We start from the raw sequence: 27,578 nt of genomic DNA, 5'->3' as shown, positions 1-27,578 counted from the left end.
ACCTGAGATCAGGAAATCTTGATTTGAAGCCAGCCCCGGCAGGCAGTACCACCACTAAACAGATTCCTAATGACTTATAGGTGGCACAGCTTCATGGCCTAGGTGCCGCCTTCTGAGTCCCACTGTCTTGCCACCCCTGTGGGTGGCCTAGGGGCCTCAGAGGCTTCATGGTGAAAGGGAGCTTTGAAGGAAGGGGTGACAGCCCCAGCTTTCATCCATGGTGAAAATTTCAGAGCTGTGCTGTGTTGGTGTCTGCCTGCTGCCTCATCTGCCAACCCAGCCCCAGACCCCATATGGCCTCCTGGTTTTGTATGGTAGCCATGTGTCACTGTCTCTAGAAAGCCTGGCAGGACAGCCCAGGCAAACCCCACAAACCTTACTCTCCTGTCAGCCCTGGTGCGCTCATGCATAGCACAGCACACACCCGGTGCTGCAGCTCCCTGAGCTCCCCTCCGCTGAGCCCGGCACAGACCGAGGCCTGCACCTTGGCCCACACCTGTGCTGACAGGCAGGTGTAGCACAGCCCACTGCCCTCACTCCAGATCTCTTCCAAGTCAGATTATAAGGAGAGACCCCCTTGCTTTCATAGGCCACTCAGTGACCCTTCCAGGCAGAGGCTAGCCTGCAGCAAGCCAGTGAAAGATCTGAGTCCAGATCTGCACAGCTCCAAGGCCAGTCGAAACCAAAGACTGCCCTTTGACCCCTCAGCCTGCCCTCTGACCTCTTTTCCATCAACTACTGTGCACTCTGCCCTCAAAGCTCATGTTGACAGTAGACAGTCAAAGCACTGACACAAGGAAAACTGACTTGGACAGACATGGAGGGTTGTGACATGAACCACCCACAGGCAAACCAGCAAAGCAGGAATCAGGAAGGCAGGGAGCCAGACTTAGGGCCTGCAGCCAGGTGAAAGGTCACCAGCGTGGCCAGGGCTTTCCCAACACCAGGTCTGATTCAGTTCATTCAACTGCCATAGAACCCAATTTCTCAAAATACTTAAAACTGCCCTGCTTTCCACACAAAAGAACTTCTCAACCAGATCAAAAGTTTCTGTGACTTAAATCCACCTGCAAACACTTCAACTTCACACTCATCTGTGTGGATAAACGCTGTATGGGCAAAGGTCTGACCCAGAAGTCTTTAGAGAAAGAACTTCACAGATTTTTCTTCCAAATCTCTATGTTCACATTTCTCGTTCAAATGAATGGTTGACACATTGTTTCATGGGAGGAAATAAAAGCTTTGAGATCTCCGTGCGCTTCCTGGGCTGTGCTGGCTGACACCGCTGTGCTGGCTGGCACTGGCTGGCAGGCTTCGCTCATGGCCGAGGGCAGAGCTGCTGGCCCATCAGCCTCTTCTGCCAAAATGGATGGAATTGATTTCCACCTTGGGCTTCCAGAACCCAGATAAGCAAAAGGCTTCTGGGGTTTATAGTCTGTGAGCAGATGGGGGACCCTTGCAGGCAGGGCTCACCAGGGCAGGGGGGGCCCTGATGGATGGGAAGATTGGAACCCAGGCCTGCCCCAAGACCAGCTCCAGAACTCAAGAAGGCCGAGAATCTTCTCATGTTTTTATTAAGTTAGAAACCTGACAAAGCAGCATAGCTTTGTGGAAAGCACCACACAGGTCCTTTGTGCTGAGAAGTGTGCTTCATGTCTAATAGGTGGGTGTCCCCCCTGGACCCCCACCCCCAGCTTCCTAGGGCCCTAATCCTGAGGTGGAGCCTGAGGGAGATAGATGCTCAGCCCTTTGCCAGAGCACCTCCTTGAGCCAGAGACCCCTCCCCAAGTGATGCTCATGAGACCAGTGCCAGGCCTGAGGCATGGGGGACCTCTGGGATGGATAGGGACACTGTGGCCCCAAATTCCTAGCAACACTGGAGCCCACTTGGGAGTCCACCCTGACCCAGCCAGGCAGCTCATTCAGTGGCCTGGGAGCCACCAATGAGAGATCCCGAAGACTTGGGAGGTGACGGGCTAAACAGCTATGGGTTCTCCTGGGACCCCTTTTGAGCTCAGGGACCAAGCAGGCCAGGTCTGGTGTTGGCAGGTGGAAGACCTTGACAGCCGGACAGTATCCTCTGCAGTTCTGGCTGCCTCTGGTGTAAGGAGGGGAAGTGACAGGGCTCCCCCCACCCCCGCTCTCTGGGGCCCTGCTGAGAGACCCCCAACTTAAGCTGGATGGGGCACAGGTGTTTCTGCCCACACGTGGGGCCACTTGGTGGGATTGAGGGGAGGGGAACAGGCCAGCAGCCCCCCTTCCCCACCAGCCTGGGTTCAGGACTGCCTGTGAACAAACCCCAGCGGGCACCGCTGTTAGCCTGTGGGGTTTCTGCCCCTTATTAAAGCACCAATGCACCTTCAGCTTTCTCATTGGTGGCGTGTGTCCAGTCTGGTGACATTTTCCTGAAGCCCAGGATCACACTGGGGAGCTGGGGGGAGGGGTCACAGCCTCCCACAGGGCAACCCTGGAGTCGGAGGCTGTGCCAGCCCATCAAGCTGCCACTCCGCCCAGCTCCGGCCTAGGACTTTGCCCTGGCGGCAGCCGTGCCCCCTGGCAGCGCCTCTCCCCACTCAAGACGACAAGACCCGGGGCACACGGGGCGCAGGTGCTTCGCTTTTCTTGGTTGAAGCTCAGAGGAGCCTTGGAGGTGGCGGCTGCCGGCGCTGGGACTGTCGGCTTAGCTTCCCATGGTGACAGCAGGGTCAAGGCCGCACTGGGGCAGTGAGGAGGGACAGGCGGAGTCTGCGGAGGACATGGGGGAGAGAGTGATCAGCAGAGACCGTCCTGGGCTGGCCTCATCTGGAATAAAATGACATGATCATGGGACTGCCCTCATCAGATTAGGGAGCAAGGGTGTGGCGGCCCCCCCCACCCCCCCAGCTGTAGGCTCCCCCACTCCCTGGCCCTAAGTTGCAGACCCTGGGGACACAATGGGCATTGTCCTCCTACTTGGACAGATAAATACAGGGAGACCACACAGCAAGGGGCGCTGGAGGTGAGAGGAGGTGGCGCGAGGGCTGAGAGCTGGACGGTTCAGTTACTTTGACGCAGGCTACGGGAGGGAAGTGAGATTTAACGTGAGACTCGGAAGATGCAGAGTTGGGCTGGAGGGAAGGGCAGTGTGGCTGGGGGAAGGCCCCGGCTTGTGAGGCGGAAAGGCAGCGCCCATGGTCTGAGCGCTGGGCGGAAGGTGGGAGCCTGGTTTCCCTCCCCCTCCCCCCTACTATTAGCGAGAAGGCTGGCCCGAGCTTTGCACCCCCACACTGCCTTCTGGAGCCATGGTGCCCAGAGATGAGTGAGGGGCGCAGAGCAGCACCAGCTTCTGAAGCAAAAGACACAGACACACCGTGATGCCACAGCACAGCCAGCCCTAGGCCAGCTCCAAGGAAGGACGGGGCCAAGACACGAAGCCCGGAAGGGACCCCTCGGCCAGGCCCTGGCAGAGCCTGAGCAGATCAAACCCAGACAGACGTGCCCCGCAGGACAAGCAGGGAGAAGGAGGAAGGCGGGGGAGGGAAGGGGAGGAGAGAAGGGAGGAGACAGTGGGATTGTGGTCTGGAGGAACCCCTGGCTAGAGCTGAGCCCCCCCCCACAAGACTTCTGGGTGCCCCTGGACATCAGTGCCCACTTGGGTGCCCTGCTTTGCGGAAGGAGGCCCGCACGAGGCATGGCTGCCCACGCAGGAGGGCCGCTGTCAACACAACGTGGCTAACGCTACGGTTCCTGGGTCCCTGGAGCTTTCTGGTCCCCGTGTGCTCATTTATAACCGAGGCATGCCGGGAGGGATGCAGGCAGCCTGGGGCAGAGCAAAGCACACAGCTGGCCCTCAGAAGGCGCATTCGATCTGCAGTCCACCGGACATGGCGACTTCAGCCGAGGCCGCGAGGGGGTGGGGGGGGTGGGGGGGGGAGCCTCACCTGGCCGCACTCCGCAGGCGCCCGTCACGCAGGCAGGTGCTTCCAGGTGCTGACGAAGGCGGTGGGGATGAGCGAGTAGGGCACGGTGGTGATGCAGTTCCACGTGTCCGAGGTGGGGTCGTAGCAGTCCAGGGTCTTACACCTCTGCGTCCCAAAGTAGCCGCCCACCACGTACAGCTTGTTGCCCGAGGCCAGCGCGTGGCAGGACATGCGCTTGGCCGTCATGTCCCCAATTCGTGTCCACTGGTTGGTCTCGCAGTCAAAACGGTAGGCGGAGGCGGCTGTGAATTCCGTGTCGCCACCCATGATGAAGATCTGGCTGCCCAGGACGGCGGCAGCTGTGTACCGCCACGGCTGCGGGCACTCGGCCTTGATGCTCCACCGGTTCTCGGACGGATCGTAGCACTGGACCTTGGACACCATGTCGCGATGGATGCTGGTCCCTCCGAAGACGAAGAGCTTCAGCCGGGCGCTCACCACGGCGGCGTTGCTGACACCGCTCCACAGCGGGGCCACCATGGTCCACTTGTTGGCGCCGGGGTCGTACTTCTCCACTTGCTTCAGGGAGACGGACGGGGAGGCCGGGAAGACGCCGGCCAGGGACGTGTGTCCACCCACCACGTACAGGCAGTTGTCCAGCTCGGCAGAGCCGTGACCGAAACGGGCGATGAGCATGGGCGCTGCCTTAGACCACTCCTCGTGGACGGTGTCGTACACCCAGACGTCCTTGGACACCCCGTTCTCGGAGCCCCGGCCCCCCGTCACGTACACCTTGCACCCGATGGCCGAGGCACTGAACTCCTTCCGGGGGCTGGGCAGGTCGGCCTTGGGGATGATCTCCTTGGCCTTGTGGTCCACCTGGTAGATCTTGTCGCACATGAAGGTCTGGCCGCCCAGGATGAGCAGCGTGTGGCCCGCCTTGCGTGGCCGCGCGCAGAGGCTGGTGACCACCCCGTCGTTCTGCAGGATCCGGATCTTGCAGTGCAGGGCTTCGTCGATGATGACCCTGCTGCGCTCGTCGGCCATCAGGAGGGCCTCGCCGGAGACGGCCTCCTTCAGGCAATCGGAGGGCAGCAGGGCCAGCCGCACGCTGCGCAGCAGCTCGGGCAGGTGGGCCTGGCGCTCCTCGGGGTCGTGCTTCACCCACTGGAGGATGGCCTCGAAGACCACCCGCTCGTCCTCCGTCTCCAGCTCGTCGCTGGAGATGAGGTCGAGCAGCGTGTCCTTGGACAGGCTGTTGAAGTCCTCGCTCTGCCTCACCGTCTCGAAGTGCACCAGGCACATGCGCCAGGAGAAGTCGTAGAGGCGGCGGCACTGGTGGGCGTCGGACAGCAGCAGCATGCCCAGGCAGTTGGAGGGGAAGAGGTTCTTCTCCAGGAACTCGGCAGCCGCGTCCCGCACGTCGTGGAACTGCAGCATGTCGCCCGCCTCCAGCAGCGACTCGGCGTTCTCCTCGTTGATGACGATGCGCGACGAGTAGGCAAAGTCCAGGAGCAGCTCCAGCACCTCGGGGTGCAGGTTGTCCTGGAAGTTCACCGTGTTGTCCCGGCTTTCCCGCAGGCCGTGGCTGAACATAGCCTCGAAGTAGCGGCTGGAGGCGGCGAGCACGGCGCGGTGGCAGGGGAAGGCGCGGTCGCCGGCCCGCAGCGTCACGTCGGTGAACATGCGGTGCTGGCGCAGCGTGTTGAGGTGGGCCAGCACGCAGTCGGGGTGCGAGGCCTTGTGGAAGAGGGTGATGTTCATGGAGCCCGTGCTGCCCCGGGACTTGCGGGTCTCGTGGACGCTGACCGACATGATGCGGCAGCCTGTGGGGAGAGCCACGCGGTGAGAGCGGGTCCCCAGCCCCGCCCCCCCCATCCTGGCCTCTCTTCTCCTCCTCTCTGCTCATCTAGGACAAACCAAGTCCTGCTCCTCTGGCCACATCTCCAAAGACAATGGGATGGGGGTGTCTGTTGGTACTAGCTCAGGCAGGGCTGTAATGTGCCCCCCGCCCTGCCCCCAGGGCACCTCACCCTCAGGACAGCCCTCAGGGGGAACAGGCTCTTATAGGCCCCACTCACTACCCAGCTTCTCGAAGCTGAGGCCCAGAGAGGTGGACAGCTCCCCCAAAAGACCCAGCCAGGACCCCACATAACTGTCCACTCTGCCCTCATGGATCCCAGGGGCCTCTGACTCCTGCCGGGAGAGACTTTGGACACGTTGAACGTGTTCCCACGGGTCAGTGGGCCTTCTCCACAGCCTCTGCCCATCCCGAGCTGGGACCTGAGCCCGTCCCGAACTGGCCACCCCTTTGTCCCTGGATGGAGGCCCACGCGTCCACGGTAGATGCTGAGGGTTGGAGGTGAGGCCAGCGGGTGGCCACGCTGAAGCACCAGTCTAGACCTGCCGTGATCCAAGCAGCTGGCCACTCCCAGCCCACAGAACCTCCCAGCCCCCTCCACAGGACCACGGTGGGCTCATCTCCAGCCAAGCCCAGAGATAGCGGGACTCCACGGCTACAAGCAGAGAGACCTGGGTTCCGAATGGGAGAGACTGCCAAGGCCGAGCTGATGGCGAGACCCAGCGTGGAACTGAGTGACCAGGGCTCCACGCGAGGCAGCGGGAAGCACCTTGGTAAAAGTGGCCCAAAACAGATAGCATTCCAGGGTCTTGACCCCCTAAATCCCTTAGCCCCCCAACCCCCAAGGTCAAGTTTGTATTCAAGATTTCATGCGTCAATGGAGTTGTAAAATAGTGTGCAATTTACACATACACACACACACCACAATCTCTCTCCCTCTTCACAAAGAACCAGGAACACACAAGCTGGTGTGATCAAGGCAGCCTGGATGAGGGACCCAATCCTGGGCTGGGGGGAGGGGAGGAGAAGAGCTACCAGGCCCTGGTCAGCCTGCCTGGGAGTGGGGTGGGCACACCTCTCCCCATCCTGGCCTGGGGAAACACCTTCCCCTCGCTGTGCCTCAGCTTCTCCCATGTCGTGTGAATTCCCCACCAGCTCAGGCCATCCCCCAAGTGCCCCACCAGCCGGGTTGAGCAGGGGGTCCAGCAGGGGGTCTCAGGGACTGAGGCTGACCTGGTCAGAAGGAGGCTTTGCCGACAGCTGGGCCTGAGCCGGTGGGGACTCGCCCTGTCTTAATTCCGGCCCTACATGCATTTCTCCAGACCTCGCTGTGGCTGCGAATCAGCCAGTGTCCACCCGCCGGGCCGCTGGACGCTTTCCCAATGTGGCCTTTTACCCAGCGGCTGGCCAGGGCCTTCCCTGCCCTGGTCCTCCCTGCCCCCACCCCGTGCCAGGCCCTCCCTGGAGAAATGGAGCAGGGCTTGTGAGCCACTGAGCAGGAAGGAATCCAATTCAGGGGCCCAGGACTCAGGGCCAATACAGGGGGGAGGAGAGGTGGGGGGCTACCAGTTCCATGTCCCCACTTTCCCCCCGTCACAGTCTTCCCTAAGTCATAGACAGAGATTGGATCCTGGGGCACCTGACCTGGGCAGTGTGGGGTTTGGGCACTCCTACCTCCCTCCCCTCCCCCCGTGGTTCCCAGTCTGAGCTCCTGGGGCTCCAGCTGGCAGAGGGTGCTGGGTGCTGATCTCAGGCTGCCTGGGAACAGTGGGGACAGCCGGGGGAGGGGGGGGGACAAGTGTAGTGGGATTCTAGGTGGGACAAGACAAGGCTCAGAACATGGAAGCCAAGCACTGGCCAACAAGAACGGTGCACAGTGCAAGGCTGCGGGCAGGTGAAGGCCGGAGGCACCCAGAGGTGGGAAAGGCCGCTGTTCCTTCCAGCCTGCATCTGTGGAAAATCAGACTAGAGCGCTAAGAAACAAAGTAACCCAAGGTGCCTGGAAACAAAGTAGCCAGTTAGACCTTCAGAAGAACAGGGCCACTCTGGAAGGCCCTGGAACCCCAGGCCAGGAAAGCTGCCCTGTGGTGAGCTCTGGCTTTTTGCTTTTACTCTTTTTAACTTTTTTGCGACAAAGTCTTATAATGTAGCTCAGGAAAGCATTGGATGCAAGTCTCCTGAGTGCTGAGGTTACAAACATGTACCACCAGGCTCAGCTCCAATTCATGTTTTGCCTCAAAGTCTCTCTGGGCACTGAACTCAGGGCCTTGGCACATGCCAGGTTGGTGCTCCACCACTGAGCAACATCCCCAGCCCAGGATTGGTCACTGGAGGCCAGAGGGAACAAGAGCAGCACTGGTGGGCTGACCTGCTTCCGTGGTTTCCTGGTGTGGATGGCTCGGAGGGACCTCGGGGTCTCGGGGCTGTGGTCCACCCTGGGCCTCTGCCCCTCCTGCCCACCGACAGTGTAGTGGACGCCTGGAGTGCATCACATGGCTTTCGGCCGTGTTCAGGCTGAGCCCTTGCGCAGTGGCTTGTGGTGCCTATGGGGCGGGAACTCACAGGGACACGGCCTGGCACGGAGTACTCATGCGCAGGGTGGGCACAGCAGGATCCCAGCAGGAAGCTCACAGACCACGGGCGGTGAGGACCAAGGCATCTCCTCCAGGCCCCGGCCCTTTCCTCTCGTCCCCATTGTATGAATAAAGAAACTGAGGCTCAGAGCCTCGTCTTGGAACATGGGCCAGCCTGTAAACAGAGCGCTAATGCCTCTCCTACTCTGAGAGGGAAGGGTGTCTGTGGAGGTCCATGAGCGGAGAGGATGGTGGTGGACAGCTGTCCCTCCTCTCTCTTCAGAGGCCAATTGCAATGCAGGACACCTGAGGGCCCAGCTCCAGGGTGTAGGGGTGCTGTGCTTGGCCCTGCCCAGGCCAGCGTCCTGTCTCCCCAAAGGTATTGCAGAAAAGGAAGGAAGGAGCTGGGCATGGTGCCTCTTGCCTGTAATCCAAGCTACTCAGACTGAGATCTGAGGATTGTGGTTCAAATCCAGCCCCAGCAGGAAAGTCTGTGGGACTCTTATCTCCAATGAACCACCAAAAACTGGAAGTTCAAAGTGGCAGAGTGCCAGCCTTGAACAAAAAGAGCTCAGGGACAGCACCCAGGCACTGAGTTTGAACCATACTACCAAGAAGAAAGGAGGGAGGGAGGGAGGGAGGGAGGGAGGGAGGGAGGGAGGGAGGGAGGGAGGGAGGGAGGGAGGGAGGACAGCTCATTGGCCATTTATATGGAAGATGTAATCCTCACAGCAAGATGTGCTGTGTGTTTTGGTCAGGGTGGGCTAGGTTATACTGCAAAACACACACACATACACACACACACACACACACACACACACACACCAGCAATAAAACATGCCCAGATCAAAGTGGCTTTGTTTCTTATATTTGCTTTTCATTTGTTTTGGTGCTAGGACTGGGGCTTGAACTCAAGGCCTAGGCTCTGTCTCTTAGCTTTTTGTGCTCCAGGCTGATGCTCTACTACTTAAGCCACAGCTCTACTTCCAGTTTGATGGTGGTTCATTGGAGGAAAGAGTCTCATGGACTTTCCTGCCCAGGTTGACTTTGAACTGTGATCCTCAGATCTCAGCCTCCTCGGTAGCTGGGATTATAGGCGTGAGCTGCCAGTACCCAGCTTTTTGTGTATTCTTCTTACTAATGTCACTCCCTTGAACCTAGAGGACAGAGGGGGCCCCATGGGAGGGCTTTGCAGACCACAGTCCTGGTGACTGAATGCCTAGAAAACCAGGCACCACTTCTGGTAGAGTCTCCTTGGCCAAAAGTAGTCATACAAGTTCCCTGGCCAGAGGAAGCCAGACATACACAATGCTACCACAAATGAGGCAAGGAGAAGAAACAGAAGCTCAGAGGTTACTGATAAAGGAGGCAGCCAGGTACTCAATCCCCACACAGCCTTAGCCCCGGGCCTTGACACCTGTGCTTCCCACATGAAAAACCAGGCAGACAGCAAGGACTCAAGAAATGTGCCCCAAGTCCCATGGCGGGGGAAGGGGGCCGGGTCCCACAGGTGGCCATGTTGGGGAAGGGGTAGCTTGGCATCTGAATCGAGCTCCTACGTACCTTCCCCCTACTCAAAAGATAGGGGCCCCAAGAGTTTCCCCACTGGGTTCTGGGGTCCAGACACACTCATCTTTCTCACCCAGGCTCCACTGATCCGGCCAGGGGACATGGTGAAAGGAAGTCAGCCCTGTGGCCTGAGTTCTGGGCTGGGGGGTGGGAGGCATCTGGGGTAACTGTCTGTTCTCTGTTTGGATAATATTCAGATAAGAGGAAAGGGCCCCTGAGGAAAGACCTCAGCCTCAGGGGACTTGGGACTTCCAGACACTGTCTGGACTTGGCCAGCTCCTCTCCAGCAGGTTCTGGTTTGCTTTTTCTCTCCCCACCCCACTGCCCACCCCCCCCCCCCCGCCCCCAGGTGGTGCTGTCAGGGCCACAGCAGAGGCACAGGCAGCACCCATGTCTCTGACTGGGATCCTGTCTCCTCTGAGCAAGCGAGAGGCCAAGATTGACACCCAGGAGCGCAATCCTGACAAGACATTTGTGTGGTGTGTGTGTGAGAGAGAAAGAGATACTGCCCGTAATTCAAGGCAAAAACTAGTTCTTACACACACACAGCACACACCAACAGACACACAGCGTGCCCCCAAGGTGCTAATGTAGTGGGTGGGTGGATTTAGGGAAGTGTGCTAAGAGAGTTGGGGGACTAGGCCGGGCACCTGTGGCTCACACCTGTCATCCTTACTCAGTAGGCAGGGACCTGAGGATCACAGTTTGAAGCCAGCCCTTCATTGGAGACTCTTCTCTCCAATGAACCACCAAAAAGCCAGAACTGGAGCTGTGGGGAGCTCTAGCCTTGAGGAAAAATCATAAAAACCCCCAAAAAACCCAGGCCCTGAGTTGAAGCCCTGGGACTGGCCTCCGCACACATACACAAATAAATAAAAAGAAAAAGAAATAGCAAAGTGAAATTCTTCACTTTGGCTTGTGCTTTTATGCTTTTATACAAACAACCCTTTTAACATTATTCCAGATGGGCTAGGGAGGTAACTTTTGGTAGCACGCTTACTTTGCAAGCATGTTGAATCTCCACTGCCAGAGAAAAACTGAAATCAAAAAATGAAGTGATTGCAGTCACAGATTATTCATTGACCCTGCTTTTCCCTTAACTTTTCCCGTGGTTGTCACTTTCCAGCCCTTCATTCCCTACGCAGCACGGCCGACGAGCCCGGCGCTGGCTCCACTCAGTGCTGGCACCCCACCCAGCTGGCCTCTCTGGAAATGTGAATGCCTCCACAACACATAATAACCACCACGCACTCATCCAGAGCCTGGAGCTGCCTGGACTCATCCCCAGCCCAAGTCAAGTACCCTGACTTGCTTTTCTCTCTTGAGATGGTTCTTTGGGCCGCTGGTGGCTGTTCGGCAGCAACCCCCCCACCCCCGCCCTGCCCATGCCAGGCACCTCCTTCCAGGAAGGTGGCAGAGTCCCCCACAGCGCAGACAGTGGGTGCCGCCCAGCCTCCCCGCCCCCCGAATAGTCAGCTGGGAGGTGTCTGCAAGTCCAGCTGTGTCTTTGGATAGGAACAGGGCCAAAGGGGAGGACACAGCTCTGACCTCAGGGTGCAAAGGGGGACCCAGAAAGGCAGGATGGGGGGGAAATGCTTGCCTGGGGCCCCTTCAGCAGGACTGCAGGCCTCTGGTAATCAGAAGTGGCCTGGGGACATGCAGGACTGTCCCTTCTGTGGTCTGACCACATGGATGAGCAGTTAAAAGCATGCTGGCTTTGTTGTCACTTTCAGTAAGGAGCTTGGAAGAGGACTTGAGAGAGAAAAAACTGAGATGGGACCACCAGGCACTGGGGTACCCCACTTCTCTTGCCTTGGAGAGCTGTTTGCTTCCAGGCTGTCAGCTTTGGGCTCCACCGGGGTCCTAGTTCCTGACCACCCCCACCCACCCCCACCCCCCAGTCGCTGGGCCTCCCCCCGCAGGACAGGAGCCAAGGGGAAGATGGCGGCCAGACCTCTCTGGAGAACAATGAAGCAACCTCTCTGGACGGGACACATGCCCTCTGCTGCCACATGCTGCCCCCTGGGACTCCAGACACATTTGTCTAAATTATTCAGTTGTAGGACTTTTTTTTTTTTGGTAGTACTGGGTTTTGAACTCAGGGCTTCTAGCCTTCACTCATCTTCCTCACCACAGGTGCTCTACCACGTAAGCCACACCTCCAGGAAAGCTTTCTGCTCATTATTTTGGAGATGAAATCTAGAGAACTTTTCTTCCCAGGATGGTCTCCAACTATGATCCTCCAGATCTCAGCGTTCTAAAGAGTTGCTAGGATGATAGGCATGAGCCACAAGCATCTGGCTCTTTTAATAACTGAAAAATATAGAAAATCCTATGTCTCCCAGATAGGCAGCTAGTTGAGGGAGATTTTAAAATCTTTTTGCCAGATAATTGCAGATACTCTGACACAACACTACCATTTCACAAGTGGTATTCTTTTTCTGGTAGGACTGGGGTTTGTACTCAGAGGCAAACCTCTGCTAGGCAGGGGCTCTACCACTTGATCCCCTTTCGCTGGGGTTATTTTTTCAAATAAGGTCTTGTACTTTCACCCTGGCCAGGCTTGGACAGTAATTCTCCTAACCTCCTTCTTAACTGGATTACAGACATGCACTACCCCATCCAAGTTACTTGTTGAGAAAGGGATCTTGCTGACTTCTAGCCCAGGCTGGCCTTGAACGAACGGCTCTCCTACACACCTCAGCCTCTTCAGTAGCTGGGATGACAGGCGCATACCGCCACATCCAGCAAATGGCTTCTCGGGTTCATTGAGCTGTGGAGTCTGAGCTTACATCAATGAACTTTTGTGCTCTGTGACATTCCATCAGCCCTCTGAATGGTTCATTTACCCAGCCATGATTTTGTAACACAGTGTATGCGTTATTTGGAAAACACTTATGCACTTAGGAGGAAATGCCTATGGCAAATATTGTGTCTGTATTACCAGTTCTTCTGACTTGTGGAGACTCAAAAGAGTCTCTGAGAAACACAGGATAGCAGAATTTCCTTGTCCACCACATAAACCATACTTTCTGTCTTTCTCCCCCCACACCCCTCCCTCCTTTTCTCCCTTTCTTTCTTGCTCTTTCTTTTCTATGTGTGTATGCCAGTCCTCAGGCTTGAACTCAAGGCCTGGGCACTGTCCTTGAGCTTCTTTTTGCTCAAGGCAAGCACTCCACCACTTGAGTCCATATCTAGCCTTTTCATGTATGTGTGTGATTAAGTGTAGAAAAGAGTCTCATAGACTTTCCTGCCCAGGCTGGCTTTGAACTGCAATCCTTAAATCTCAGGCTCCTGAGTAGCTAGGATGACAGGCACAGGCCCCATGCTGTCTTTCAAGATCTCAGTGACAGACCCTTCTGCAGGAAGTGAGGGGCCAGTTCACCCCCACCTTCAGACTTGCTGCTAGAGGGAAGAGCAGTGCCCTCTGATCCACTACAGGCTTCTGCTCCTCCCTTCATTATCACACATTTCACCACAAGGCCACCTCCCACTCCTCCAAAATGACAGGGCGCTGGGGTTGGCAGAGGACAGGGCCTCGGCAGCGAAGCACAGAGGCCAGCCAGGCCTGGGCTGCCGCGCTGGGGGAACGCAGCTGATAATTCTCGGTCTCCTGGAATTACAGACACGGGCATATTTATAGCAAATACATGGCTGCCCAGAATAACCACCCACGAACACCCACAACGTGTCCTTGGCCACTGAGTCCCATGAAATGCTCCTTCCTGGCCCCGACCCTGGGCTGGCATCACCCACGCTTACTGCTGCAGGCTGGGCGCACTAAGGGGCCCGTTCATCTCTCCGGTTTGCCATCCATCAAATGCTTCATCCTTGACCACCAATCTTTCCTGCTCAAAAGTGTTTTGTGTTTTTTTAAAGGACCTGGGGCTTGAACTCAAGGCCTCATGCTCTTGCGCTCTATGCTGGCACTCCACTGCTTGAGCCATGCCTCCACTTCCAGCTTTTTGCCAGTTGATTGGAGATAAGAATCTCCTGGATTTGCCTGTCTGGGGCTGGCTTTGAATCACAGTCCTCCCATCTCAGCCTCCTGAATAGCTAGAATTTCAGGCAGGTGCCTTGCGTCAAAAGCCTGCAGTGAAGATGTGATATCCAAGCCTTGTTCAACCGGTCCTGTCTTCCAGCCCCATGCCCACTCTGGGGGCCCTCTCCCATTCTCCTTGCCCCTTCCCCTCCCCTCCTCCAGACTTCACGGTAGTTCTGCATATATACTTTAGGCCTTGCAACCCAGCAGGTAGTCAGGTAATTGACACAAGAAGCCCACAGGCAGGAGGAACACCTCCACGTGGTCTCCTGGAATTAACATTCTGCCACCCTCTGTCCCTCGGCGCCAGCCCTGCTGCTCTTCTGCTGGCAGCGTGTTTGATCGTGGGTCACACTGCACTGTGCCCTTATCTCCACTTGCAACTGCGCAAGGGCGGAATTCGCGCTCACTTTGCTATCTAGTCCCAGTGACAGAGGCCCAATGACTGTCATGGAGTGGAAGGAAAGAAAGAGCACAGACAGACAGCCACTGCCAACAGAAAGGGAGCAACCCAGAAGCTGTGCACGTCCGGTGTCTGTGGCACACCCTGAGGCAATGACGGCCCTGTTCCCAGTGAGACATTTTCAATTCTAGCCAGACAGCAGGCCCACGTGTCCTGGAATTCACATCCCAGCACCTGGAAGACTGCTCCAACACACACACACACACACACACACACACACACACACACACACACACGTTTTCTAAAGTGTGTAAGAGGTACAGAAAAAATAAAAGAATGAGTAATAGCTAATAGGACGATTGTAAGGATATACTGCAATAAGTTATTGAAAATGGCTAATGTTGTATTTGGGGGATTTTCCATTCAGTGTTTCAGATTCCTGTGGACCAAGGAGAACTGAGGCCACGTGAAAGCACAGACAGTGCGGATGAACTGTGCAAACACATAGTGCTTTACTCAGCTTGTGACGGGGCAGTAGCCTCTGCCTTGACCCATGGCGGTCTCCGGGGCCAGGGGTTGGGGGTGGTCGCTGGCTGATCAGACCCATGAATTGTGCCTAGAACCTGACAGTGAAAGTCTTGCTTGGAGTGGGGAGAAAGCTCATGGGGCTGCGAGCTGGCGCGGGATGACAGAGGGGCAGCCAGAGAAGGTCTGTCCAGCACCTGCTCCGAGTCATCTGGGACCGCCAAGCTCACCTCCTTCGCAAACCTCAGATTTAAGAGGCTCATTGCTACCCAGATTCACCTCAGGAGGGCCACCAGCACCCTCTGGGGACCCTGCGGTCCCTAGTTACCTCCCTGGCCCTACACACTCACCCCAGTCCCTGTATTGTGGAAGCTGCCTGGGCCAGATTGGGCTGGTAGGGACAACAGGAGCCTCTTTGAGCTTAGTTCTGCAGGACCCCCAGGGTAGCAGGCAGGGCAATGGCAGCCACACTGAATGCCAGCGTCTTGAAGAGTGGGCATGAGCCCACTCGGGGAATGGCAGACAGCCCAGCCAAACATCCCTTGGCGCTTGCATGCTAGCAGCCATGAACTCCACTGAGGCTGCCCAGCCTAGCTACGACTCCATCACAGGGCCCCAAGTCATCGCCTGGGACACAAGGCCAAGCTCTCCACGGCCCTGGAGATCTAGCTACCTCTCCTACTCCATAAATAACCTCAAGAGCTTCCCTCGGCCCTTCTCCAAAGGTTGCTTGGTACTGGATTCACCAGATCAAGTACCGCTTGGTAAATCCTTGCCCGTGTTAAGCTTCCCTTACAGGAAGACAGACAAGGATCCCCAAAGTAAAATGTGTGGACATTTATAAGGTACCAGGGCTGCCAAAGTCTGTAGTGGCTCTCTCTCAGCCTGTGTGCACAGTCCAGCCAGGGGACTGTCCTGCCCTGCTGGCTGCTCCTACCACTCCTACTGTGGGTCACAGTGGGGACTGCCCCAACTTCTCTTTCAGGCAAGGTAAGGTCTTTTTTTTTTGCCAGTCCTGGGGCTTGAACTCGGGGCCTGAGCACTGTCCCTGGCTTCTTTTTGCTCAAGGCCAGCACTCCGCCACTTGAGCCACAGCGCCACTTCTGGCTTTTTCTATATACGTGGTGCTGAGGAATCAAACCCAGGGCCTCATGTATACGAGGCAAGCACGCTACCACCAGGCCATATCCCCAGCCCCAGGGTAAGGTCTTTTGTATTTGCTCATCTAAAGCCACCTCTGTGGGTAGCTGTTTACAGACACTCGAGTTCATTCAAATGGTCCAGCCTGCCATTCACTTGGCTTCCACCAGGAAAAACCATGTGCGCGTGTTTGCAGAGCATCTGAGCATAAAATGAACTTTCAGGAATGCTCTCCCGTGCAGAGCCTGCAGCGGCTGGGCAGAGGCAGGGCTAGGTGGGGATTAAAGGGCCTCATTTCACAGAGCAGCAGACAGGGCTGAGTGAGCACTTTGCTCAATCCCCAGCTGAGACCAAGAGACCAATGGGAGGCAGAACCAGCATTGCTAAACCTTGATCTTCTGGAAAAACAAAGGTGGGTCAGGAGCAAAAAGGAGGCCTGAACGCATCACATCAATAGTTCTGTTATTTTCCAGGAGTAAGAAGAGCTCCTCCCTCCCCAAATTGAAACCTGAGTGATATCCTGGGTGGGTGGGTCTGTGCAGAAACAGGCGCTCGGACATTATTACTGGTGGGAGATGGAGTCTCTCTGACTGTCACAGTGGCACACAATGAGGGAGGCTGAGAATGGGAGGATCACAGAGCCAGGCCAGCCCAGGCAGCGAAGTTTGTGTAAGTCAGTTCACGGAGGCAAGCCGGAGGTGGTGGGTTATGCCTGTGATCCCAGCAACAGAGGACACCACTCTGGCATGCACCTGAAACCCCTACCCTACAAATAACCAGCAAAAACAGTGCTGGAGGCCTGGTTCAGCAATACTGCATTAGCCTAGCAAGTGCAAGGCCCTGAGTTCAAACCCAGCACTGACATAGAAAACACCCAAGACTTTGTTGATTACAGTAGGGGGGATAAAGAAAACAAGGGGCTGAAGCTGGGAATATGGCCTAGTGGCAAGAGTGCTTGACTCATTCATATACATGAAGCCCTGGGTTCGATTCCCCAGCACCACATATATAGAAAACGGCCAGAAGTAGCGCTGTGGCTCAAGTGGCAGAGTGCTAGCCTTGAACAAAAAGAAGCCAGGGACAGTGCTCAGGCCCTAAGTTCAAGTCCCAGGACTGGCCAAAAATAAATAAATAAAGAGGAGGAGAAGGAAGAGAAAAGAAGCAGAAGCAGCAAGAAGACTTTCAAATCATGCTTCCCCCACCCCCAGCCCTGTATTGCTCATTTGTAATGGTAACCTATCGATGTATTACGTAAAATTCTAAAAACTAATAAAGCAACTTAAAAGCAATCTCCCTACGGTCAGAAGACTAGAGGATGTCTTCCCTTGACCCCTCCCCTAAGTTAACCTGCCTGGTCTCCATCCTTCTCTACTTCCCTCGTAGCTACATTTCTACTGTGGATCTGCGGGGGCAGGGGGGACTCCCTTGCTGAAGGGGCACTAGGGAGATAGGGACTCACCCGGTCCTCTGCCAAAATCCAGAGCCTGGCAGAGAAGAGCAGGTAAAAGGTACTCAATGGACAACTTTGGAATAAGGGCGCCAACAGTGGCCCTGTTGCTGACCTCACCAATGTGAAAACAGAGGCAGATCCTATCAACACACCACCATCTGTCTACCTCTGAACTGTCTGGTAGGGAGCGTCTTTGTACCCTACTTTCTATCCTTAGTGTCAAGGTCAAGGCAAGCCATTCAGAAGGCCAAGATAAAAGCTTGTATATGAATGGGGCTAGATGTCCTTCTCTCTCAGATCTCCCCGGTGGTGAATTTACAGAAGACACTTCAGAGACCCAGCTCTGGTATGGTCAACCTTCAACTCTAGGGCTTTCCTAGAAAAAGAACTCCCCACCCTCTTGGCCCTTACTCTTGCCCAGTGGAATTGGCCTGGCCCATTGCAAACCTGGCAGATAGTCTTGGGTTTGAATGAGGAAAGCATCTCCTATCTTAATTAGGAAATGAATTCCCCTTGGCCTAGATTGCTCTGTGGTCTGCCTCTGCTTGGGAACCCAACGAGGGACAAAGAAGAAAGTGAACAAGGCCTTTTGTTCCCTCATTCCATTCCTGACCACCAGCAAGGCGTGGATCCGGCACCAGTGGGCGGAGAGTGGCACCCAAGCCGGCTGTGGTCCTTGGGCGGGTGGCCATGTCTCTCCCACGGCCCTGTTCAACTGGTCTTGCAGGTGCCTCCTTGCCAAAGCCTGGCACCCAGCCTCCTTCTGCAGTCCCCCTAGGCTCCCCCAGAACCTCTCTTGCTCCTTCTTTATCCATCTCTCTTCCAAGAGGCGACCCTGACTCTGTGCCCTAGGGGAATGACCTGCAGGCTAGAGCTCACACCGATCACTATAGAAAGGTCACCCACTTTCTATAATGGGGGTCCAAGGGAAGGAACTTGCTCAAAGCCTACAACACACCTCAGTGACAGGAGCTAGAACTACAACCACTGAACCTGTGACTTTGAACTTGACGCCTCTGCACTCTGCAGGTGATTCTAGAACTCGTCCTGCATACTAGGGCTAAGCAACCAACCCAGGCCTTGTAAAAGTCCTTAACATGAGAACTCCCAAGAATCTCTGAGATGTTACAATGAGACAGTTAACACTACGCAGAAGAGAAGGGCCAACTGAGGCCCAGAGAAGTAAGGGACCCTCCTGGCGACACAGTCAGTAGGGGCAGAGCACATAGTAGGACTGATCACTAAGCGTTCTTTCTGCCAGCAGGTGTAGCTCTAAGAGATACCACATGGGGATGGTGGAGAGGCGGAGCTGGTCTCAGGCGCTGGTCACACTGAGACGGGGTGACCCGTGGGAGCTTCACCCGGGCGCCGTACCCCACTCAGGTCTCAGGGGACCACTGTGCGGGGAGAGGAAGGCTGGGACGACTCTAATGTTCTTGTGGAAAACATGGCGCCATTTCCCCGGCTAAAATGGATTCCTGAGACCTTGGGGCTGGCCCTTTAGAAAGTGGGTCAATAAACCACACAGGCAGCTACCCTTGGTCATCCAAAAGGGTGCCGAGGCAGAGCAGGAAGGGGAGGGAGAGGGCGGGGCCGGGGGTGCAAGCAGATGGCTGGGGACCCAAGAGACAGCTGGCAGCAGGCTATACAACGCCAAGCCCCCAGCCTCCATCCTGTGCCCGGAGGACAAAGGGGAGCAGGAAAGGGAGGAGAGCGGGGCAGAGCTCACCTGGGGGTGCTGTGCACAGCATAACCCTGGGATCGGGTGCCCCATAAAGGCTCGGCCAGGTCACAGAATTCAACTACAGCCACACAAATCTCTTCCTCTCCCCCAGGTCCTTCTGCCTCACCAGGAGGAACCTGGGGGTCAGCTCTCGGCACCTTTAGGATTGATTTGGGCGCAGCACTGCTCTGGGAAAAAAGGTTATAACCTGCCGTGGGGGGAGGGGCACCCCTCACCTGGGGATGAATGTGGAGGGATAGAGGTCCAGCTGGGCCGCTGGGACAGAAGCAGTAAGTTCACCCCCTTCCTGCCTCCCTCCCCCCTCCTAGCTTAAGTGACTTAAGTGTCTCCTGGCTGGGAAAAATGCTTCCACAGCTCTAACCAGCGAGGCAATTCAATTATGAAATTTACCACATTAGATGAAAACCAGCATCTCAATCACCAATTCATTTGCAGCCGGCCACATTCGCAGGGGCCCTGCCAGCCCCTCCCGCGCTGGCCAGGCCACGCCCACAGGGCAGGCTAGCCTAGGAGGGCCAAGAAGTCTGTCAATGGGCTGGTGTGGGGGGCCAGTGGGGTGGGTTCTCCCAGGACTCCCGGAGAAGAAGCTGGGTCTGGAAGCTACTCAGCCTCCTGTGAGTTTGGACTCTTGCTGGTGTGGGCCAGGACACTGCCCCCAAGGCCTGGACCTGGACTGTGGCATGACCAGACATCCTGTCTCCAGGAGGCCTTCACCCTCCTCCAAGTCCTCCCACCCCCAGTCTTCCTGGGGTTCTCTATACATGGATGGATCAGGACATCAGCACTCCCTTGTTCAGGAGGTCCCTGAAAGAAAATTCCCCAGGCTAGCCTGCTCAAACAATGAATGAATGAATGACTATTAAAACCACCCATTACAGCCATGCCCACATCCTATGCTGACCCTCCTGTAAGGGGTAGATAGAAGCAATCAAGGTTGCTCTTGCTGCAGACCGCACAGGCCCAGGCAGGGCAATTTCTCTCTTCTCTTCCTTCTCTGGTCTCTCCGCCCCCCACCCCCGGCCCGGTGCTGGCAGGTTGGCCAGTAAAGGACATCAGGCTGCAGAAACTCCCCACAACGAGGAGCATGCAAGCTTCCCACAGTGGTTCTGTCTGCATCACACACACACAAAGCCAGGTGCAGACCCAACCTCAGGATAGATGTCTTCCATTTCTCTCTCTTTTCAACAACCTTCCTGGAGGTGGGGGTGGCTGGTGTGTATGGGGGGGGCCACTTCCTAACAAAGGACTCAAAACCGAAATGGCCCTGGGCCTGGGAGAAAGAAGGCTGGCATGGTCAGTCTCCACAGGCACAGAGGGTGAAGTCAAGGACCAATTCTACCATGTGTCCTTCGTCTTCCTTACCCCCAACTTCCAGCCTTCTCCAAGAGCCCCCAGAAATCCTACCAGCATACCTAGACCCCTAGCTCTACCTGGCGGGCAAGACCCCAAGTCCCCTGAGACTGGTGCTGGGCCATCAGTAGTGACTTGTCTCCCTCCCCCCCACCCCCTCCTTGCCAGGCCTGGGACCAAAGGGCCGAGATACCGGCCCTGACTCGCTGGGGGAGGGAGGACCAAAGTCCAGTAGGGGCTATCCTACCTTCCACCCCCTTCACAACTGGACTCCAGGCGGTCCAGGCAGAGCCCAAAAAGGCCTGGGCCCTCCCCACTCTCCACTTCTACTCTGTAGCAATCCTTTGCTCAGACAGGGATGCCCTCTCCCACCGGGGCACCCTACCCCCAGAGGAGAATCCGGGTGGTGGCATGCCAATGCCAGGGGCATCTCAGGGCCAGGACAAGATGTGGGCAGGGGAGAAGGCAGGCTGAAGAAGACTCCTCTGCCAGGCTGCCCCCCCACCCAGGTGGGCGTGGGGCCCTTTCAGGCCTGCTGGACAGTTGTCTACACTGTCAGGTCCAATGTCCCAGCTTGGGGGGGGAGGGGGCCGCGGGGCTGGGGGTGGGGTGGGGTGGGGTTCCCTGGGCTCGGCATGTGGTTTAACCCAGCCGCCCTCCCTGGGCACCACGCGGGGCAGGACGTGGCCGATGGCATCTTCAAAAGCAAACAGCCTCCGCTTTCTAAGATCAATAGTCTTGATTCCCCCCCCCCCCCAAAAGACAAAAGTCAACCACTACCAGGGCATGGAGCGGGAGCTCTGTCCGGGCGCAGGGGACTCCGAGGCCGGGGTGACTGACAGCAGACTCCCCCCATTGTCCCCTCTTTGTCCCCGACGTCCGCGGTGGCCGGGAGGAGGGGGGGCGGCGGCTCTGGGGCTCCCGGGGAGGGGAGGGGCCAGGTCGCCACCGCGGGGAGGCCCCGGAGGTCGCAAGCTGGGGGGGGTCGCAGGCCTGGGGTCCCCGAGCACCGGGACGGAAGGGGACAGGTCGCCACCGCAGGGCGGCTCCGGGGGTCGCAGGCTCGGGGTCCCCGCGCCCCGGGCACGGGAGGGATCACGGGGCGGCTCCGGGGGTCGCAGGCCCGGGGTCCCCGCGCACCGGAGGGGGCAGGTCGCCATCGCTGGGCGGCTGGGGGGGGGGGTCGCAGGCCCGGGGTCCCCGTGCACCGGAGGGGGCAGGTCGCCATCGCTGGGCGGCCCCGGAGAATGGCGCCCCCAGCCCAGCCCACGTCACCCCGAGTTACTCACCGTTCGGGCGCTGTCTCCCCCCGCGCTCAGAGCCCCCCGCAGCCTCCCGAGCCCCGCCGCCGCCGCCGGTTCCCACGGCCCGAACGCGCCAGAGGAGCAGCCCAGGCGCCGCCAACAAACTAGTTTCTCCGGCCTTCCCGGCCCGCCCCCCCCCCGCCCCGAAGCGCAGTAGCCAATCAGAGGCGACGCCTCTGTGACGGATGGGCGGCTGAACCCGTAGGAGGGCGGGATAGGGAGGAAAGGGGTGGGCGCTCAGGTCGCGCCGGCACCGCGGGAAGGCGGGGCCGCAAGAGGAGAAGGACTTAGACCAGATTCTTAAAGGCATAGGCGCCTGCTAGCTCCGCGACGGCCCGGGACTTTGGGAACAAGACTTGTGTTCTAGTGGTTTCCACAGGAGGGAGCTTTTGTGGCTTGCATGTCAGTCGCCCTCAAATCACGGGGGTTGAGGATCTGAGTGCTGAGACACAGTTTAGTTGTCCCAGGTTTAAAGAAACCCTTTCCTTTTTACTCTGGGTTTCTTCTGGAGTTTATTCCCCCTCTCCATTTCTCCCTAAACTTAGTTCCTTCCTTCTGTCCTTCCTTCTTTCCTTCCTTCCTTCCTTCCTTCCTTCCTTCCTTCCTCCCTCCCTCCCTCCCTTCCCTTCCCTTCTTCCTCTTCCTCTTCCTTTTCCTTCTTGCTCTCTCTCTTTCTCTCCCTCTCTCCTCCAAATCCTCCTCCTTCCATCCATTAATCCTGCCTACTGGAAATCTGGATTTGCAATTTATTCCTACATTCAGCCAGTGGGGTACCCATCATTGAACATATAAAGCTGCAGGTGAAAATCTCGCAAGTTCATTTCGGGGATCAGAGTTCTTGCATATGAAGTAAATACCCAATAAATGCCCTTTCTCTTTCCTCCTACTGACAATAATTCAATCAGCTCAAGGATAGCCAGAGCCCTGGTTATAAAGATAAAATAATGTCACCGGAGCCAAGAAAGAGGTGAGGAAAATTCCTAGAAAGCAAGGGTCACACTGATAGGAGGTGCAAGAAGGTTTGTGGGGGCTTATGGGGACTGGGGCATGAGGGTGGGTGCCTGCTCTGGGGTTTGCATTCAGGGCCTGAGCACAGTTTGAACTCCCCCCTCCCCCCGCCCCCTCCCCCAAGGCTAACACTCTACCACTTAAGCCACAGCTCTCCTTCTGGCTTTTTGATGAATGAACAGAGATAAAAGCCTCACCCAGATCTTAGCCACCTGAGCAGCTGGGATTCCAAGCGAGCGTGGGTCCAACTTAGGCCAGGAAGGTTTGTTGTGGGAGGGCAGTATGCAAAAGCTTTGGAAGAGAAATAGGGTGGTCGTGGTGGGAACTGGAAAATAGTCCCTGGGTAGAAATATGCTCAGAGTGGTGACTGATTCCTTGCTTCAAATAGGGTGAGAGAGAAGGTGCCCTCTGCAAAGATTTGGGGTAGGGGGAGCTGTGTGAAGACATGCAGCCGCCTGGGCCCAGGATTTGCATCCTCTTCTGCCCATCAAGAGCTCTTTGTGACTGCAGGCTCGGAGAGCCTGGTTCCACCAGATGGAAGGCGAATAGCAAAAGCCCTTCTCACAGGGTTCTTGCAAAGATTAGAGAAGACACTGCATACAACAGCCTGGCACCTGGCCCACGCTCCATCTAGTGACTCCATTTGGCTCAGATGTGGAGACATTTCAGACTCGAGGGTTCTGATGTTTGAATGTAGTTGTCCTGACCAGAGGTGAGCAAGCGGGAGGCATCCTAGTAATTGCTCCATTAAAGAAATGACACAGGGCTGGGAATGTGGCTGAGTGTTAGAGTGCTTGCCTAGCATGCACCAAGCCCTGGCTTCGATTCCTCAGTACCACATAAACAGAAAAAGTCGGAAGTGGCACTGTGGCCCAAGTGGTAGAGTTCTAGCCTTGAGCACGGAGAGGCTCAGGGACAGAGCCCAGCCCCCGAGTTCAAGCCCCAGAACCAGAAAAAAAAAAAATAGAGAGAGACATAGATCACATTTGTGGTTCTAGCTCCTTGCCAATTTGCTAGGGTTAGGGTATTTATGGAATCATTGGTTGACTAAAGCTTTACATCCAAAATTAAATTTTCTTTTTGCCAGTCCTGGGGCTTGAACTCAGGGCCTGGCAGCTAGCTGTCCTGTAGCTTTTTTGCTCAAGACTGGCACTCTACTACTTGAGCCACATCTTTACATCTGACTTTTTGGTGGTTCCTTGGAGATAAGAGTCTCACAGACTTTTCCTGCTAGGACTAGCTTCAAACCACGGTCTTCAGCTCTCAGCCTCTTGCTGAGGATTACAGCTGGCGAAACACCGGTGCTCAGTTACAAAACCAAATTTGTAGGATGTTTGTAACTATGGCTTCTTAATTCCTTAGCAGTCTGCTGTGAAATCATCTGTGACAACCATCTAAAATCTGGCCCACATTATTTTTTTTTCTTTTCCTCTTTTTCAACTCAGAGGCTTAAATTAGGGAGTAGAATATATTACAGTCAAATATAGAGGATGGAAAGAAATGACAGCGAGAACACATGTAGATATTGAATTTAGACACCCTGAATGGGAAGGAGAGGAGGGAAAGCAATGAAGTTGGCTTGCTTCGCCATCTTCCTCAGTCTTTATGTGAACTCAGGAACCCACTCGTGACCATAGCCCTTTCCTGCCAGCCATCAGCGATCCAGTTCAGTGGACAGGAGGTCTTGGGGGCACGGGGAGGGGCTCGGGGACCCTGACGTTTATTTCTGCCTCCTTGGTTCTGCACATAAGTGGTCAGGACCACTTTGAAGTGCTACATACCCATCTTTTACTAATTAGAAATTAGCTTGCATTGCAACTGACAGAAAAGGCCAGGCCTGAAATAAGATAGACCTCGATGTGTGCAAGGGCGGAGGGGAAGTATAGATTTGGTGTGAGAACACGTGGAGGGTTCTGCCAGCAAGGAAGAGGGGCCACACCGAGGCCTGGTGCTAACCAACTCTTACAGACAAAACCCTTTCCTTCCCCCTCCAAAAGTTACCATTCATGGGGAGTCCCTGCTGGCCCAGAAGCTATCCCAGGATGGTTGTGTGTATAGCACCATACAGCTTGATTCCCTTGCTAGCCATCTAGGTTCTTCCTTTGCACCTTTCCTGATGGCTCCTCACACCCTGTGCTTGTGAACAGAGAGGTGTGTCAGAACAGAAGGAAAACCCTCTCACCCGTACCTTATCCAAGTTAAGCACGGGTACGAAGAGTCACGTGACTGGCACTTCCCTTTCCTTTCTATCCTGGGCTGAAAAGCTGGTGGCTCTCAACTGCAAGACCGCTGATGCGTTCCTCCAGTTGGCCTTCCTCCTGCCCTCCCTCCCCTTTCCTCCCTCCCTCTCTCTGTCCTCTCTTTCCCCTCTCCATGCTTCAGCTCCTTACAGCCTTGGTCCTGGCCATCAAGGAAGCTCAAACCAAGATCTCCGGCAAACCTAGAAAGACAAGCAAGGCTTCAGAAGGGAGGGCCTCAGAGTTCTCTCGCAGCCTTCTTGCCCACAGCTGGCACGCCACCACTTGAACCACGCCCCCGGCCTCGGTTTTTACCAATTAATTGCAGCTGGAAGCGCTCAGGCTTTTCTACCTGGGCTGGCTTCAAACAGGCATCCACGGATTTCCGTTTCCTGAGTGGCTGGGATTACAGGCATGAGCCACCTGCAACTGTCTGGAGAGAAACTGGGAGCTGTTTGTTCAGCAGTGGAGTCCTGGAATTCATGATAAGGTATTTGTGTGATAATCGTGGCTTGAAAGACTTTTTTAATGTGTGGTTAATGGGTGGGGAGCAGGTGCCTTGCTTGGCGTGGCTGTGGCGCTTGGATGCCGTGGGCACGGCGATGAACACAAGCCTCGGGGCAGGACCTGGCTATCATTAAGGATGTGGGAAGCCTGGAGACAATGCAGATTCTGGGCGCCCAGCCAGGGACCCCAGGAACACCCGGAAAGAGCGAAACAGGAGACAAATCATAAACCCATCTGTGTTCTTCGTTTGGGGTCCCTGAGAGCGGTGAGATGAATGCAGGCGTAGCTAGGCCGTGTTTTCGAGATGAGTTCTTCTTACCCTTTCATGACAACGAGGTGACCCTGAAGCTACCCCGCCTGTGATTTCTGGGGTCATGCCGGCTCTCAGGTGCTGGGTGGTTTGTTCAGCCTCACGGGTAGGCAGCGCTGATCCCTGTCTCTTACAATCTTCCTGCCCAGCTCCCTTTGCACTCCTGTCGAGCGTCTCTGAGTGTGTTTCCTCTGTGTTCCCGCTGCACATCCTTTTAGAGTATAATGCCAGACACTTTCCTCTTGGTTGGGACTCATGTTTTTCTTTTTTCTTTTTTTTTTTTTTGGTAGTGATGGTACTGGGTTTTGAACTCAGTCCCTCGTGCTTTGCAAAGCAAGTGCTCTGCCGCTTGAGCCAGGCCCTCCTCCTATCCTCTTTGGCTTGAGTTATTTTTTTTTCAGATAGGCTCTTGCCTTGTTGTCTGGCTCCAGCCTCCAACCACGATCCTCAGTCGTTGGGACTACAGGTGTGCCCCACCATACCTGATTGTTAGGTGAGAAGGGGGAGGGAGTCTTGGTAGCATTATTTGGGGCTGGCCTTGAATCATGATCACTACCTTCGGAGGAGATGAATTATAGACGTGAGCCCCTGCACTCAGCCTCTTAGCTTGGGATTTCTGCCCAGGCAGCATTGCTCCAACCCACAGGCGTTTTGTCTAGCAGAGCTTCACTGGAACTGAGTCTGTCTGTGTCTCACGTTTTACTCTGTTTGCTAGGAACGGTCCTGCCATCTACATTAACTGGGTTTGGGGCATGCTACTCAGTGGTAGAATGCCTGTCTGGCAAGGCTAAGGTCAGAAGTTTATTCTCCAGGACCACAAAAGAAAAAAAAGAAAGAAAAATGATTGTAAAGAGGTTTGTACCATTTACATTCCTTTAGTCCCATCTTGTGGGTTTGAGGAGGAGGTAAGGTTTGTGGAGCTGTTCTGCTATTTTGACCACATAGGGGGAAATGCCAGGATGTCAAAAGACTAGAGCTGAGAAAAGGGAATGAAGTTGTGTGTGTGTGTGTGTGTGTGTGTGTGTGTGTGTGTGTGCACATACATGCTTGCGTTTGTGCCTGTGTGCTGGTCCTGGGGCTTAGACTCAGGGCCTCATCGTTGTTCCTTAGCTTTTTCACTCAAGGCTGGCACTCTACCACTTGAGCTGCAACTCCACTCCTAGCTTTTTGCTGGTTTGTTGGAGATGAGAATCTCACAGACTTTCCTGCCTGGGCTGGCTTCGAACTGCGATCCTCAGGTGTCAGCCTCCTGAGTAGCTGGGATGGCAGGCATGAGCCAGCCCAGGAAGGAATTTATTGAGCACTGTTCTGAATGGAGAATTGACTTGTACGTCCTGGCTTTTGAGCACCCTGAGTAAAGGATTTGAATTGTTTTAAAGCTGATTTTGGTTGTGAGCTGGGTGATATATAGGACTGGACCACACGGGGTTTCTAGGCACACAAAGAACTAACAACCAACTGCATCAAATTGGAAAAGCAGAGCAGTTGATCTTACACTTCAAATTCAGGACGTGATGAACATTTGATTGAAACCAACGGCTTCTTGACACCATAGATGCTTTCATGTGATAAGGGAATGCACATACATGAAACAAAGAAAAAAAGAAAAGGAAAAATTCTTGAAGGTGAGAAAGCTAAAAAAAAAACCCAAATGCA

At 55.7% G+C, this 27,578-nt stretch overlaps 1 protein-coding gene across 4 annotated transcripts; it reads right to left on the bottom strand.

The window, feature by feature from the left end:
• Positions 1-1,556: 1,556 nt before the first annotated feature.
• Positions 1,557-21,915, bottom strand: Klhl25 (kelch like family member 25). 4 transcript variants are annotated; one of them, XM_048368861.1, is made up of 3 exons: positions 21,846-21,915; positions 3,921-5,725; positions 1,557-2,745 (listed from the first exon to the last, which is right to left on the bottom strand). In XM_048368861.1, the coding sequence occupies exon 2, from the start codon at positions 5,712-5,714 to the stop codon at positions 3,945-3,947; it is 1,770 nt and encodes a 589-aa protein (XP_048224818.1). In that variant the 5' UTR covers positions 5,715-5,725; positions 21,846-21,915; the 3' UTR covers positions 1,557-2,745; positions 3,921-3,944. The 4 variants fall into 4 exon arrangements, with proteins under 4 accessions (XP_048224818.1, XP_048224817.1, XP_048224819.1 ...); XM_048368860.1 differs by lacking the exon at positions 21,846-21,915 and adding an exon at positions 19,597-19,815; XM_048368862.1 differs by lacking the exon at positions 21,846-21,915 and adding an exon at positions 10,801-10,929 and having other exon boundaries at positions 3,921-5,726.
• Between the last annotated feature and the right edge of the window lie 5,663 nt (positions 21,916-27,578).

The sequence above is a fragment of the Perognathus longimembris genome, chromosome 20 (genome assembly GCF_023159225.1).
Source record: "Perognathus longimembris pacificus isolate PPM17 chromosome 20, ASM2315922v1, whole genome shotgun sequence".
Classification (NCBI taxonomy): domain Eukaryota; kingdom Metazoa; phylum Chordata; class Mammalia; order Rodentia; family Heteromyidae; genus Perognathus; species Perognathus longimembris.
Note: the sequence above shows the minus strand (reverse complement) of the source record. Positions and strands in the feature narration are given on the sequence as shown.